General features: G+C 42.3%; 1 protein-coding gene across 2 annotated transcripts in view; it reads right to left on the reverse strand.

The window, feature by feature from the left end:
• Positions 1-2,903: 2,903 nt before the first annotated feature.
• CERK (ceramide kinase) overlaps positions 2,904-15,835 on the reverse strand; it is a 159,935-nt gene continuing 147,003 nt past the window's right edge. For both annotated transcript variants that reach the window (XM_063927116.1, XM_063927117.1), the window contains 3 exons: positions 11,001-11,209; positions 10,560-10,777; positions 2,904-6,129 (listed from right to left, as the gene is read on the reverse strand). In XM_063927116.1, the coding sequence (XP_063783186.1) occupies positions 6,045-6,129; positions 10,560-10,777; positions 11,001-11,209 (512 nt within the window). In that variant the 3' untranslated portion in view covers positions 2,904-6,044. The remainder of the gene's footprint in view (positions 6,130-10,559; positions 10,778-11,000; positions 11,210-15,835) is intronic.

Consider the following 15,835-nt stretch of genomic DNA (forward strand, 5'->3'; position numbering starts at 1 on the left):
TAAGGGCGGCCATCTCAGGAGAGGGTAGAGCCCTTGTTTTTACAAGCGTGTGAGCGCTTTATCCACCCTAGGGGGTGTTTCCCAACGCACCCTAACCTCTGGCGGGAAGGATATAATGCCAATAACATTTTAGAAATTATCAGTTGTTATCGGGGGAAAACCACGCATCATCACACACCTCATTTAATTTCTCAGATTCAGGAAAACTACAGGTAGTTTTTCCTCACCGAACATAATACCCCTTTTTGGTGGTACTCGTATTATCAGAAATGTGTAAAACATTTTTCATTGCCTCAATCATGTAACGTGTGGCCCTACTGGAAGTCACATTTGTCTCTTCACCGTCGACACTGGAGTCAGTATCCGTGTCGGCGTGTATATCTGCCATCTGAGGTAACGGGCGCTTTAGAGCCCCTGACGGCCTATGAGACGTCTGGACAGGCACAAGCTGAGTAGCCGGCTGTCTCATGTCAACCACTGTCTTTTATACAGAGCTGACACTGTTACGTAATTCCTTCCAACAGTTCATCCACTCAGGTGTCGACCCCCTAGGGGGTGACATCACTATTACAGGCAATCTGCTCCGTCTCCACATCATTTTTCTCCTCATACATGTCGACACAAACGTACCGACATACAGCACACACACAGGGAATGCTCTGATAGAGGACAGGACCCCACTAGCCCTTTGGGGAGACAGAGGGAGAGTTTGCCAGCACACACCAGAGCGCTATATATATACAGGGATAACCTTATATAAGTGTTTTTCCCCTTATAGCTGCTGTATCTTTAATACTGCGCGTAATTAGTGCCCCCCCTCTCTTTTTTAACCCTTTCTGTAGTGTAGTGACTGCAGGGGAGAGCCAGGGAGCTTCCCTCCAACGGAGCTGTGAGGGAAAATGGCGCCAGTGTGCTGAGGAGATAAGGCCGCCGATAAGGGGGCGGAGCCTATCTCCCGTTTTTCTATGTATTTTGGCAGGGGTTAAATTCATCCATATAGCCCAGGAGCTATATGTGATGCATTTTTTTGCCATCCAAGGTGTTTTATTGCGTCTCAGGGCGCCCCCCCCCAGCGCCCTGCACCCTCAGTGACCGGAGTGTGAAGTGTGCTGAGAGCAATGGCGCACAGCTGCAGTGCTGTGCGCTACCTTGTTGAAGACAGGACGTCTTCTGCCGCCGATTTTCCGGACCTCTTCTGTCTTCTGGCTCTGTAAGGGGGCCGGCGGCACGGCTCTGGGACCCATCCATGGCTGGGCCTGTGATCGTCCCTCTGGAGCTAATGTCCAGTAGCCTAAGAAGCCCAATCCACTCTGCACGCAGGTGAGTTCGCTTCTTCTCCCCTTAGTCCCTCGATGCAGTGAGCCTGTTGCCAGCAGGTCTCACTGAAAATAAAAAACCTAAAACTAAACTTTTCACTAAGCAGCTCAGGAGAGCCACCTAGTGTGCACCCTTCTCGTTCGGGCACAAAAATCTAACTGAGGCTTGGAGGAGGGTCATAGGGGGAGGAGCCAGTGCACACCAGGTAGTCCTAAAGCTTTTACTTTTGTGCCCAGTCTCCTGCGGAGCCGCTATTCCCCATGGTCCTTACGGAGTCCCCAGCATCCACTTAGGACGTTAGAGAAATGTGTTCTATGTGGAATCATTTTGTTGCAGGCAGAAGCACTTTGTGAGTAAGAGCACTGGCCACAGAGGGGGTAACATAACAGTGTTCTATAAATGTAACAATGTACGTTGTAAATGTGACAATATGGTACATAGAAGCTTAATGCACAAGCACACTTCTAGAGACTGCTCAATTACACAGAAGCCCCATCAGAACTTAAGCATACTAGTACTACAACTGCCATTCCTGTGAGGATAAATTGCAGACATTCTGCTGAGAATCAGATACAGTAGCTAAAATCAATGCAAATAATACATGTGCAGGAAATAAAAGTTAGTACTTGCATATGAGTGCTAGCAAAACAGAGGACTGAATGAAACATAATGGATTACAAATAAATGTCATATGCAATGTATAGAGTCTGCAAGACTTAGAAAATCATTACCATGTATGCCACATATGTACCTTTACATCCTGTAATGTCAGAGGGACAAACTTGAGCAACACAGATGGTTGGCATTACTGCCTCACAGAACTGAGGTTGCAGGTCAGAATCCCACCAAGGCCCTAACTGTGTGGCATTTGTACATTCTCCCCATGTCTGTATGAGTATCACCACACATCCCAAAAGCATACTGGTACAGTAGTTTAATCAGATTCTGAAAAAAATAAATAAACCCTATCGTTTGTGTGTGTGTGTGTACATGTGGTAGGGAAAAAGAGCCTGGTTCACAGGTGTATGCAGTGTGATAGTTGTCACAGCCGCCACTGCTAAATTATGCTAACGCCGCAGGAAGAGACTTGTTTAAACAGTTGGTCACATGATATGATATTGCATAATCAATCACCTGGTTACTGCACTGCATGAGGCTCTCGCATGCCAAAAGATGCTATTTCAAAACTATCAACCATTTCGGTAAGTGCAGTAGGGAAAAGACTGCAGATCCCCTCTGTGTGCCTGTAAGGCTGGGGTCACATAGCGAATCCCACAGAACGGGACCTGCTTGGCCGGGAGGGGGGAAGGGGGTTTGTGTGCACACGGATCCTGTTCTGCATAGGCTCCCATGTTTAGTCTTCTTGCGGCCAAGCGGGCTTGGCCGCTATTTGTGGCCCCAGCCTAAGAGCAGCCATATCCTTACCAGACCTCAGCCATATTAGAAGCGAATAGAATTATTTGCCCATGAGCTGAACCATGGTCATTTTCAGATTTTCAAATAAATGATGCAAAACAACTTTCATGTATACTTTAAAATCTATCCAAACCATTGTATTTTTGGAATGAAAGACTAAAAGACAGATGTTTTTTGCATACTAAAATATTTATTTCATGATTTAAAAATAGCAGGAATGTTTACTTGTTTGCATTGCAGAGTTGCATGGAAAAATGAAATAAAAAGGGGCAAAAAAAATAAATTAAACACACATACAAATGTGTAATCAAAGACTTTTCTTATATTACAGCTTGTGTATCAGATTTGGAGATGCCAAATTAGTAACAGATCAATAGGAAAGACAGTCTTCTCTAGATGTATATTATGTAGAACAATAACCTGGTAACATTTATTGTCCATTATCCACAATACATGGAATTAAGACAACAGTGGAGGTGAAAGTATAGCAGTACTACTTTATTGCGCTAAAGACTTAATTATTCATCAGCGATACCCACTAACAAAACAAAAAAAATCTACTTCTTAATATGCAGATCTTTTGTAAGTAAATTTTACTAGGCAACAACCTATTTTAAACAATTCTATTCTCTATGACAAAGCAGAAGTAAATTAAAAATAAAATCTATGATCAACAGTGTTTAAAATAGTTTGTGCTAATTTACTGAACCAATAATTGCATGAAGGAGATTAGTTCTACAAGGCAGGGCAGAATGCCACCAATACCAATATTTACTAACCTGTATAGTGGAAAAGATAAAGGGTTACAAATGAAAACAACTCAAGAGAAGTGTGTTCATGCCAAATGCATCATCTTTTAGGGCTCTGTGAAAGGGTTTTATAGGACTAGACCAAGTAAAACTGATCTGGGGAAATCTAACCCTGCACAGTAAACTTCCACAGAGAGATTTATAAGGATTTATTGAATAGAGCTATCATATTTATTGCAATCCTTTGCAGCTGCTGTTGTGGCTAATAGGAAGCAAGCGTAGTCCGCCAGTGCTTACCTATGTGCTTTCTGGGGACCTGGACAGAACACCAAAGCAGCAAACTGTTCCAAACAATTCACTGATTGTTGAACTATTAATTTTGATAATTAACTTAAGATGAGAAACTATAAGGACATAAGAGAATAGGAAAAAATAATTTGTAAAAGGAAAATATTTCTGCATAGCACTATGCAGAGTTCTTACACTGCAATTTTATTTTATATCTGTAAAGTTTGGGTAATTGTAAAAAGCAAACATTTCCCATAGGTCACTGCTGGCAGTACATTCTTACTTGTATTCACACCTGTGCCATGCAGAATTGTAAATCGCTCTGACACCTAGCTAGCGGATAACATCTGGAACAGAGATGAAACACTTTTGTATCACCACTCTGCTGCATGGCTTCTTTGCAGTGTATTTGAGATTTGCATGCCATGGAATGCATAGTCTATGAATAGAGCTCAGACATCAACCAGCATTTCATTCTGCTGTACAGCATGCATGTGGAGTGCCACTCTGTGCTTTCCAGTTGTACAATGTGCTGGTGCAGATTATCAAACTGGGGACTTTAAACAAATATTATTACAGAAAGAATATATGTTTAACTCAGGGAGGGGTAAATATAAATATAACGCTTTACTAACAGTACATTGAATTATAAATGTACTTGTGTATTAACTACAATATATTCAGAATTAAGGGAAGATACATTTAAACCCTCACAATGTATGAAGTAAAAAACAAACAAAAGTAGTAATAAGGAAAAAAAAAAACAAAAAACAGAGTTCACACATACAGATGCGTCCTCATACATCTAGCGTCTTTTCTGTCGAAAATGCGTCCTATTTGCATCGCTATGCGAATAGGATGCACAAGAAGACTGTTGATTAAAACGATATGCATCATGCTGATATTCTGTGTGCATCTGTATCTGCATACAAAATGCTATGTTACAGCGTTTGAGGAAAACACTGCAATGTACCATTTCGGATGCAGATACAGCTACGGTCGCACACAGAGTATACACATGCTGCATATCACTTAATCAGCATAAGCTGCTTGTGCGTCCTATTCGCATAGCAATGCAAATACACATTTTTATGGAAAAAGTTGCACGTAAAGAAGCTCAGCACTACAGATTCACACCACGGCATGGCGTGACTACAAGGACTATTTAACATGCAGGAAAGCTAGATGTACGTGGACACATCTCTAAACCAATATTACAGCTTTACATTTTAATTAGTCTGCAACCTGAGCGGCATCTATGTAGTTTTCTGCAATATTTTTCTGTATAGTGTGATTGGTATACGACTGAAAACAATTGGGGACAATTCCCCCACTGAAACTAGCAAAACAGGTGCCAATCTCAGAATGAAATTGAGTATTTTGGGGAGATTTTGCTGACCTCCAACACACCAACATAAAAATACAACTATTTCACACTAGAGTACTATAATAAGGTAAGCTCCAAGAAGGTCAAGAAAACAGTTTGCTGGTGAGTTTGACGAATTACAGAGCACTCAATTTAGTCCCTAAAAAACAAAGTACACAAAATTCCATGCTTCTAACATATATGTATACATTGGTTTGTCAGAAAACCCTATGGAACTGGCATCTTTAGCCTACTGTAGATCACACAAGTAGTGTGAAAGTTCAAGACATAATTGCCATGGCTAGACCTTTCTATGTAACTGGCCAAAATGTGCCACAATGGCTAACGTTTAACGTTTTCAGTCTTTTGCGGAGAACAAACTGGACCATGGTAATTCATCGTTTACCTAATCTAGGTTTATAGGATTGAAAAAAACACATTTAGAAAATGACTAGCCAAGAAACAATTGCAACATATTGCACCACAGTGAATTAAAATCAAAGTACATGATTCTAAATTTAAGTCTACTTTTAATCAATGTACAGCTTTTCATGGTTGTCATCACGACTGTTTTTTTTTCTCTTCTCTAGTTGACTGTACAAACAAATGTAGACTGTCAAAATCTAGATTTGTTATATTTTATAAAAACACTGCAAAGCCCTAGAGAAGCAAATATTAAGGTTATGCAACCTTACATACGTCATCACAATATCAGAATCTTATAATAAGTCACTATAAATTATGGCAATATTAAACTTAAAATACATTAGATATTTTTTTCCTAAAGCATGTTCCATAATATTTTCTTAAAAGCGTTTTGCACCTAAAATAAATAAAGAAAACCAAAACAAACAAGAAAAAACAACAACACATAATAGTCTTCGGAAAACACGTCCACATCATATCCACTAAATCCTGTTAGAGGCTTCGTCATCTTGTTTCTGTGAGTCCTCAATACCACGTGCAAATAGTTTAATCAACTGACAGTGAACTCTGGAAACAAACAGAAAACAATGTGTTAAATCTAGTAAATCTAGTAAAATTTGCCTGCACATTTTGTTGCATACCTCCCAACATGACCCTCTCCAGGAGGGACAGAATGCTCTGCTTCTGGACTTTTCTCTTAATTTATGATTGCCGGCACCTGTGTTGTACAGGATAATGGATAAGAAAGGTGTTTCAGCACAGGTGACTGCAATCATGAATTAAAAGAGAAGTCCAGGAGCAGAGCATTCTGTCCCTCCTGGAGAGGGTCTTGTTGGGAGGTATGTTGTTGTATTGCAAGTAATTCTACTAAGAACGATTTATAAATGGAAATGCTTAACTTTACTGGCTCTCTTGCTGATAGCAATTGTAATCATATCTTGCTTATAGACTCTTGTTAATATGTGACTATATTTATTGCTCGGCATAGGGTGAAAACTGGTGTCCATATATTTACACTAGCCTTGAGCATCTCTGCCATGCCTATTTTATGAAAGGCTAGATTTATCAAGCGTGAAGAGAGATAAAGTGGAGAGATAAAGGGGGAGATGTACTAAGCCTTGGGGAGTGATAAAGTGAAGAGCGATAAAGCACAGCCAATCAGCTCCTAATTGTCATGTTACAGGCTGTGTTTGAAATCTGACCATTATTATCTAATTGATTGGTACTTTATCCCTCTCCACTTTATTTCTTTCAAAGCTTAAATAAAGCTAGACCCTAAGGGTGTGTACACACGGTGAGATTTTTTCTTCCGATTATGACTATATAGTCAGAATTGGAAGAAAAGTTAGTGCAGATCGCAAGGTGACAGTCACCTTGCGATCCCGATTCGATGCCGATGCGCGGTCCCGCGCGGTCGGCATCGAAAGAAAAAAGAGACTGTGCAGGCAAGTCAATTTTGGCTCTCTCTATAGAAGAAATAGTCAAAATCGTGACTTAGCCAAAATCGCACATAGCAAGTATCGCAAGCACACTCATTATGTGCTTGCGATACTGGCTAGGTGCCGACCCGGCCCCTGTCGCATGGTGAGAATCGGGAATAGCCCGAATCTCACCGTGTGTACACACCCTAATTCTCTAGAACTAAAAACTTTGAGCTCATTTCTAATTTTTACAGAGAGCCATCTAAAATATCTGAAAACCAAATCACCAGGAATGTATTAGGTAAAGTACTGTGCAAAAGTTTTAGGCAGCTATGGTATAAATGCTGCAAAGTAAAGGGCCCCATACACTACAATGATATGTTTGAGGCTGAAGTCGGATGTAATTTCCCTTGAACTCCCCTGGGACCTTCCCGGGAGTGATTCCATACGATTTGGTACTTTTGTGCTATTTTTGCATAAGATATATCGCATGCGATTGATGAAGCCGCTATACATCGCATGCAATATATCGTACGGCATACAATTGTACCATGAGATATATCTGATGGGCTGGACAGAGGGCTACATTGGCTGGGAGTGTCCTGAGAATGCCAGTCAATCTTCCCAGTGATACATCGCATGCGATATATTACATGCACAAAAAACACACTTTTTTCATCCGATTCCATCCAATTCCGATATATCATATCATTAGTACAGCACCAATGACCTAGGGGATCCTATCCAATAGCCACGGGGACGCGCATCAGATTGGATACGATCTAAAACACATACGATTGTACACAATTTCATACAATATATCAGACGGATATATCGGAATTGTATGAAATGGTGTCAAATTGTCCTAGTGTATGGTGCCCTTAAGAATGCGTTCAAAAATAGAAGTGTAAATAGTTTATTTTTGTCAATTAACAAAATGCAAAGTAAATGAACAGAAGAGAAATCTAAATCAAATCAATACAATGCACAGAGTTTTTGATGGAACTCGGCAGAGGTTGTTCCAGGAGAACTAACTACAGACCTTCTGTGGATGTAGGCTTGCTCAAATCCTTCTGTCTGTTCATGTAATCCCAGACAGACTCTATGATGTTGAGATCAGGGATCTGTGAGGGCCATATCATCACTTCCAGGACTACTTGTTCTTCTTTACGCTGAAGATAGTTCTTAATGACAGTGACTGTATGTTTGGGGTCATTGTCCTGCTAAAGAATAAATTTGGAGCCAATCAGATGCCTCCCTGAAGGTATTGCTTGATGGATAACTACCTGCCTGTATTTCTAGACATTGAGGACCCATTAATCCTGACCCAGGGGGTGATTCAGAGCTGACCGTAGATGTGCTAAAATTAGCATATCTACGATCATATTCTCTGACATACGGGGGAACGCCCAAACACAGGGCTAGTCCGCCCTGCATGCCAGGCCCTACCCCTCCCCACACAGGTTTGAAAGCATCGCACAGCAGCAATGCTTTCGCACCCTGCGACACAGCCACACAGCCACTGCGGCCCGCCCCAGCAATGCTACGGGCACGCCTGCATTGTCCGGACTGCTACACCACCCCCAACGGCATTCTAACGCCGTTTGCACGCCCCCTCCCGTCCCGCGACTGCCTCTGCCTGTCAATCAGGCAGAGGCATTCGCACCAGCGAGATGCTTTAGCATCGCACTCCACAAAAGGCTTCGGAGTGCGAACGCTGCAGTTGCAGCGATTGCCTCTGAATTAGGACCCAACTCTCCAACTCCATTTGCTGAAATGCAGACAAAACTTGCAAGGGACCTCCACCATGCTTCACTGTTTCCTGCAAACACTCATCATTGTACCGCTCTCCAGCCCTTCAGTGAACAAACTGCCTTCTGTTTCAGCCAAATACTTCAAATTTTGACTCCTCAGTCCAGAGCACCTGCTGCCATTTTCTGCACCCCAGTTCTTATGTTTATGTGCACAGTTGAGTCGCTTGGCTTTGTTTCCACGTCAAAGGTATGGCTTTTGGCCGCAATTCTTCCATGAAGACCACTTCTGACCAGACTTCTCTGAACAATAGATGGGTGTACCTGGGTCCCACTAGTTTCTGCCAGTTCTGAGCTGACGGCACTGCTGGACATCTTCCGATTTTGAAGAGAAGTAAGCATGACTTGTCTTTCCTCTGATGCACTAAGTTTCCTTGGCCGACCACTGCTTCTACGGTCCTCAACATTGCCAATTTCTTTGTGCTTTAATGCTAAAAATACAGACAGGTACTTGCGCATCATGCAATACCATCAGGGAGGCATCTGATTGGCTCCAGCAGAACAACGACACCAAAGATACATTCAATGTCATTAAGAACTGTCTTAACATAAGATGAACAAGGAGTCCTGGAAGTGATGATATGGCCCCTAAGAGCCCTAATCTCATCATCATCAAGTATGTCTGGGATTACATGAAGAGACAGAAGGATTTGAAAAAGCCTACGGTGTAAATTTACTAAAGCTTCTAACAGTGAATTGGTGATGTTACCCATAGCAACTAATAAGATGCGGTCTATCATTTTCAAAAAGGCAACTCAGAAATGATAGACAGCATTTGATTGGTTGCTATGGGCAACATCACCAATTTTCTGTTTTCGAAGCTTTAGTAAATTTATTCCTACATCCACATAGGATCTGTGGTTAGCTATTCAAGATGTTTGAAACAACCTTCCTGCTGAGTTCCTTCACAAACGGTGTGCAAGTGTACCTAGAAGAAGTGATGCTGTTTTGAAGGCAAAGGGTGATCACACCAAATATTGATTTGATTTAGATTTCTCTTCTGCATTTTGTTAATTGATGAAATAAATCACTAACACTTCTATTTTTTTAAAACATTCTTACTTTGGAGCATTTATTCCACAGCTGCCTATTACTTTTGCACAGTACTGTATATCAACAGTGGAAAGCGCAAACGTACAACCAAACATTCAGCAATGTTACCATACACTAATATTCCTTCATTTTATATTCTGCTATGGATTATATTCAGTGTAAAATCTTTACGTCTACTTTAGATACATTGTATGAGGCACCAGAATTCTCCCAAGAACAGACACCAAAGATATATATTTTATTTGTGGTTTAATGCAGTTTTAGAGTTCAGGACAGTAAATACCAGACAGAACTTGAATTTTTGATCACATGTTCTGAGACTGATGACTGCTGTGCTGAAATAAAAATGGACTTTATATCTTTGAAAAAGTTACTACAGTTTAAGCCAAGTTCAGTGGAAAAGGAATTATAATTTTTATTTTTAGACATAAAACCCATTTAGCTACAGTTTGATTGCCAAACTTGATAGCATGGCAATTCAGACTTTGTAGCCCTTTAAAGAAGTGTATTGGGATGGATAGGGTATGTCAGTATTGGGTGCTTAGGCAGGTGCAAGAAGGTCTAAAGATATAGCAAAAGGTGGAAGACAACTCCCCAAACCTGTCCATAGCCCACACAGTGATGACAAAACAATATCTAGCAAATATATTCACCTGTACTAAGCAATATTAAGAACAGCACAATATTCATTAAATTAGTGTTGAATATCTACCTCATTTCAATGGCAGACTGATCCAGGGGTTCCCCGTCGCAATTCCAGATACTGTTCACCTGGCTGCACCCACATGAGGGGTGATCTGTGCAGATCTGAACAAAGTTCTTTTTACCTATATTCACCAAGTCAGTGCTTTCAGCATCATCATCTTCAAAATGCTTTGGTGTAAATTGAAAACTCTTTATCCGATAAACATCAACAAATGGAAAGTCAAACTATAAGGAAAAAGAATGTTATTGCTCTTAATGCGTAAAACAACTCAATTCCCAAAAGATGTCACTAGAGAAGCCACAATCCTAATATAATCCAAAAGCCACATTTCACCAATTTGGCCCACCATGTCTGCACTCCCATCAGTTATCTCACTTTGCTAGCATGCGGTGCATGGTGCAATCCCCAACACACTAAGGAAATGTAATTTTCTATGTAAATCAATACCTGATCGCTATTGCTTCTTGTGTGCCTGATAAGGTGCCGTAGAAAATTCAGCCTAGAGCATTTGCGAACTAAGATGAGATCTGCTGTTCCATCTGCCAAATGAGCTGCCGGTGAAAGGCCTTTTGGGCTCCGTGGACAGGCACAGCTCATGCTAGCTGCATTAATGGCCAGGAATTTTCCTTTGACTGTTGTCCAGTTCTCCTCTTGCTCTAAGGAAAAAAGGTTCACATTTATGGATCACAAAACAAACATGGACAATAATTGTTGCAAAAAATATTGATAATCAATACCTTTAAGAAAAACATAACTAGGTCTTTGTGGGCCTTCTCTCAAAAGGTGGATTGCCCCCCACCCCCCACCCCCACATGTTGCAGCCAAGGGTGATAAAAAACTTGGCTACTACTTCATTGCATTGTCAAATTACCAAATCCCCATTTTAAAAACAGTGGCATAGGGGCAGATTGTAAGTGTTACACTCCGCATTGGTAGGTGCTAGCACAAACAAACAAAGCATCACGCTCACACAAGTAGTTACAGTAGTTGTGACTTAACCTCCTGTATAGAAATCAAAATAAGACAAATGCTTCCTCTGACATAACCTTTGTATATAATTTTATAAGGGTGTCACAAGTACACTTATCAGTGGCGGAACTAGCAAGCGGTGGGCCCAGGTGCGACAAAATGCTTTGGCCCCCCCCCCCCCATCCCATCCAAGTCCACCCCCTCACCCCTTGAGAGGATCTGGTGAGGGGGACCTGCTCAGGGCCAGAGAAATGGATACCTAGCAACAGTGCCGTAACTAGACATTTTAGCACTGTGTGCAAGAAACGGCATCGGAGCCCACCCCTGCATGCAAAACAGGGGCAGTGCGCGCCGTAGGCGCGCGCAAAAATACATAGTGGCGTGGCTTCGCGGGGAAGGGGTGTGGCCACAAAATAATACCAATTCCTAAAACGGTGCACAGTAGTCTCCATTCTTCAAATTACGCCGCACAGTAGCACCACTACACCAGGTAGAGACCCTTTTACACCTTACAGCGAACAGATTCCTCTTTTTACACATTACGGCAGACAGCGTCCCCTTTTTACACATTACGGCAGACAGCGTCCCCCTTTTTATACATTACGGCAGACAGCGTCCCCTTTTTACACATAACGGCAGACAGCGTCCCCTTTTTACACATAACGGCAGACAGCGTGCCCTTGTTACACATAGCGGCAGACAGCGTGCACTTTTTACACATTACGGCAGACAGCGTACACTTATTACACATAACGGCAGACAGCGTGCCCTTGTTAAACATAGCGGCAGATAGCGTACACTTTTTACACAACGGCAGACAGCGTCCCCCTTTTTACACATTACGGCAGACAGCGTCCCCTTTTTACACATTACGGCAGACAGCGTACACTTTTTACACATAACGGCAGACAACGTACACTTTTTACACATAGCGGCAGACAGCGTGCCCTTGTTACACATTACGGCAGACAGCGTGCCCTTGTTACACATTACGGCAGACAGCGTGCCCTTGTTACACATTACGGCAGGCAGATTCCCCCTTTTTACACGTTGCGGCAGGCAGTCCCCCGTTTTTACACATTGCGGCAGGCAGATTCCCCATTTTTACACATTACGGCAGGCAGATTCTCCCTTTTTACACATAGCGGCAGGCAGATTCCCCATTTTTACACATTGCGGCAGGCAGATTCCCCATTTTTACACATTGCGGCAGGCAGTCCCCCCTTTTTACACATTGCGGCAGCCAGTCCCCCATTTTAACACATAGCGGCAGGCAGTCCACCCTTTTTACACATTGCGGTAGGCAGTCCCCTATTTTTACACATAGCGGCAGGCAGTCCCAACAAATAAAGAAAGAAAGAGACAGAAAGAAAGAAAGAGACAGAAAGAAAGAAAGAAATAAAGAGAAAGAAAGAAAGTAGAATCATACTTACCCTCTCCGCTGGCTCAGGCTCCTCGTGCAGCTTGACGATTCCCAGGCAGTAGACGAGGTGGAGGAGGGAGCCGCAGCAGCGCTGTGTTACTGGTGGAGGCGCTGCTGCCCCCCTGCTTCACTATAGGCTGTTCTCGGAGGACAGCCTATAGTGAAGCAGAGGGGCAGCAGCAGCAGCAGCGCCTCCACCAGTAACAAAGCGCTGCTGCGGCTCCCTCCTTCACCTCCCTCCTCCTCCTTCCCCCGTCCGTGCCGCTGCTCTTCTCCTCTGTGGGCGGCTGTGCGCTGCGGGCAGCGGTTGCCCGCAGCGCACAGCGGCATGTAATGAGTCAGTTTGACTCATTACATGCTTGGGCCCCTGGACAGAGGCGGGCCCCAGTGCAACGCACTGCTTGCCCTGCCGGTAGTTCCGCCTCTGACACTTATTGTATAAGAAAAGTTTCTTTACTGAATTCCTTACCCATCCTTCCAAAAAATAGAAAAAAAATTCACCCCAAAAATACACATATTGCACTTAAAACATCATGCCATATCCAATATTATAATAGATTTACCACGTTTCCATCAAATCATAGTCTTTGAAAATGGCTTCTTGTTGAGATGCAGAAACGAATCAGCCGCTATCCCAAGCTGGTGTGCGCCATATTGGACGCCATTTGCCGGGTGACTTTACTGTCTCAACATCACATCTCTCACTCTGATTAGCGATGCTGCAGTTGCAGCAGTAGCAGAGAAGTGATGCCGCAGACAGTGTCTGAGGACAAAGCGGAGCCCGGAGCACATTTGCGTTCAGCAGCAGTGGCAGTATACACAACAGTTTTGTAGTGGGGAACGGTGCCGCAGTGCTAATGGAAAGTACTGTACCTTGCTGAGGCGATTTGCTACAACAGCCGGACTGCAGCACATATAACGGATCCTGTGTAACACTGCATTGAGCTCATGCAAGTATCTATTCCATTATAGGACCTGTAGTTCCACAGACTGTTTCATTAATTGGATGAGTGTGCAACATTCACATCTATTGCTATACTGAACTTTAATTGGCACTCCCACATATTTATTTTACCCACTAAGTGTGTGATATACAGTATATGTTTATCAAAGAGCTTTTGTTGCGTATGCATACAATTGAGTTTTATATTGATTTATAAAAGGAGAAATTTGTTCATAGTACACATTGTTTTAGATGTGTCAATTTTATCCTGTATTGTGTCTTTTTATATGTTCACATTGAAGGTTTATATTTGTTTATATCAGCGCTGGACTATGTTGTGTTGTTTTGTTTCCAAATGTTATCATGTCATTGACCCTACATCATTCCTTAAAGAGACAGATATATGAAATAATAAAAATATACTGTAAGTTGGATGCAGTAGGATTCTGATTTTTACGCAGTATACAAAAATGAAAAGTAGAGCTAAGATATGTGTAAAACTACAGAAATGGGCTTTGCTGTGAGAATGCCAAGCAATGTACATTATAGTATGATAAATATACAATCTACTAAGCCTACATTTTATAAAAACAAAAAAACCCTCAAACATTACAGCAAAACACACACACACCACATGAAGGAATAAGTCTGTACTCTAGTGCTCTGATATCACATACTAGTGTGTTTGACCGGTACCGGGTGATAGTTTGGCAGTTAAAAGATCAACAAGCAATAGGTCAACATGCATATGGTCGACATGAATATTTTTTAATTATTTTTAATTTGTAGGACTTTTTCAAACTTTACCATCCACATGGACTATAATTGAGAACGGTAAGCTGTGCCGAGCGAAGCATGGCGAGCAAGGCAGGCCATGTACTGAAAGGTAAATTGTGACACCAAAATATCCCATCAAAAACTCATGTCAACCTTTTCATGTGTTGACCATTTCCGTATCGACCCGTTGGCCTTTTGGTGTCGACATTTTGATCTAAAACCGTTTGACCAATCATTCACACAGGAGGCCATACTGAGAAACTACACCTGACATTTTGCGTTGAAAAAAGGCGCTTTGAGATGGGAATTTACCATCTCAAGACGGGTGTGGTTCATCAAATCGACAGTGTCTAGGTCGACAATGTTTAGGTCGACAGTCACTAGGTCGACATGGATGGAAGGTCGACAGGGTTTCTAGGTCGACATGTGCTAGGTCGACAGGTCTAAAGCTCGCCATGCTTCGGGCATGGTGCCTTCGCTCCGCTACCGCTTCGCTCGGCACACTTTACCGTTCCAATCATAGTCCACGTGGATCGTTAAGTATGAAAAAATTCAAAAAAAGAAAAAAATGTGAAAAACTCATGTCGACCTTTAGACCTGTCGACCTAGCACATGTCGACCTAGAAACCCTGTCGACCTTCCATCCATGTCGACCTGGTGACTGTCGACCTATAGTGGTCGACCTAAACATTGTCGACCTAGACACTGTCGATCTTCAGACCGGATCCCCTCAAGACACTGCAAATTGTAACATTAGTATAATACGTATATATGTCTGCCTCTAACTCAGAATCAGGCCCACAATCACAATGCACTCTCCTTTCCTTTTACACTGCATGGCTACCTAACAGAGTGTGCGTATGGAACAAGTCTTCTCAGTGTGGCAGATGCGAACTGACGCATTGTTCACCATTCTGTTCAGTCATAGTGATCAGAAGGCAATGGAACACTGCTAAAGAGATATAAAGGAGTTGTATCATACAAGAATGGCTATCTGCTACTGAATGTCTGGGGCAATTTACTACTATCACCATCATGGAATCTCCCACCTGTGTGTATTTCTCCTCCTATGGTCAGAAATATATGCTCACTGGCTCCCTCTTTCATGCTCTGCTGGCTAACCTCGTTAGCATGCTGACACTTTATGGCACCAATAGTTCATTAGTCACA

Source organism: Pseudophryne corroboree, chromosome 6 (assembly GCF_028390025.1).
Source record: "Pseudophryne corroboree isolate aPseCor3 chromosome 6, aPseCor3.hap2, whole genome shotgun sequence".
NCBI classification, from domain to species: domain Eukaryota; kingdom Metazoa; phylum Chordata; class Amphibia; order Anura; family Myobatrachidae; genus Pseudophryne; species Pseudophryne corroboree.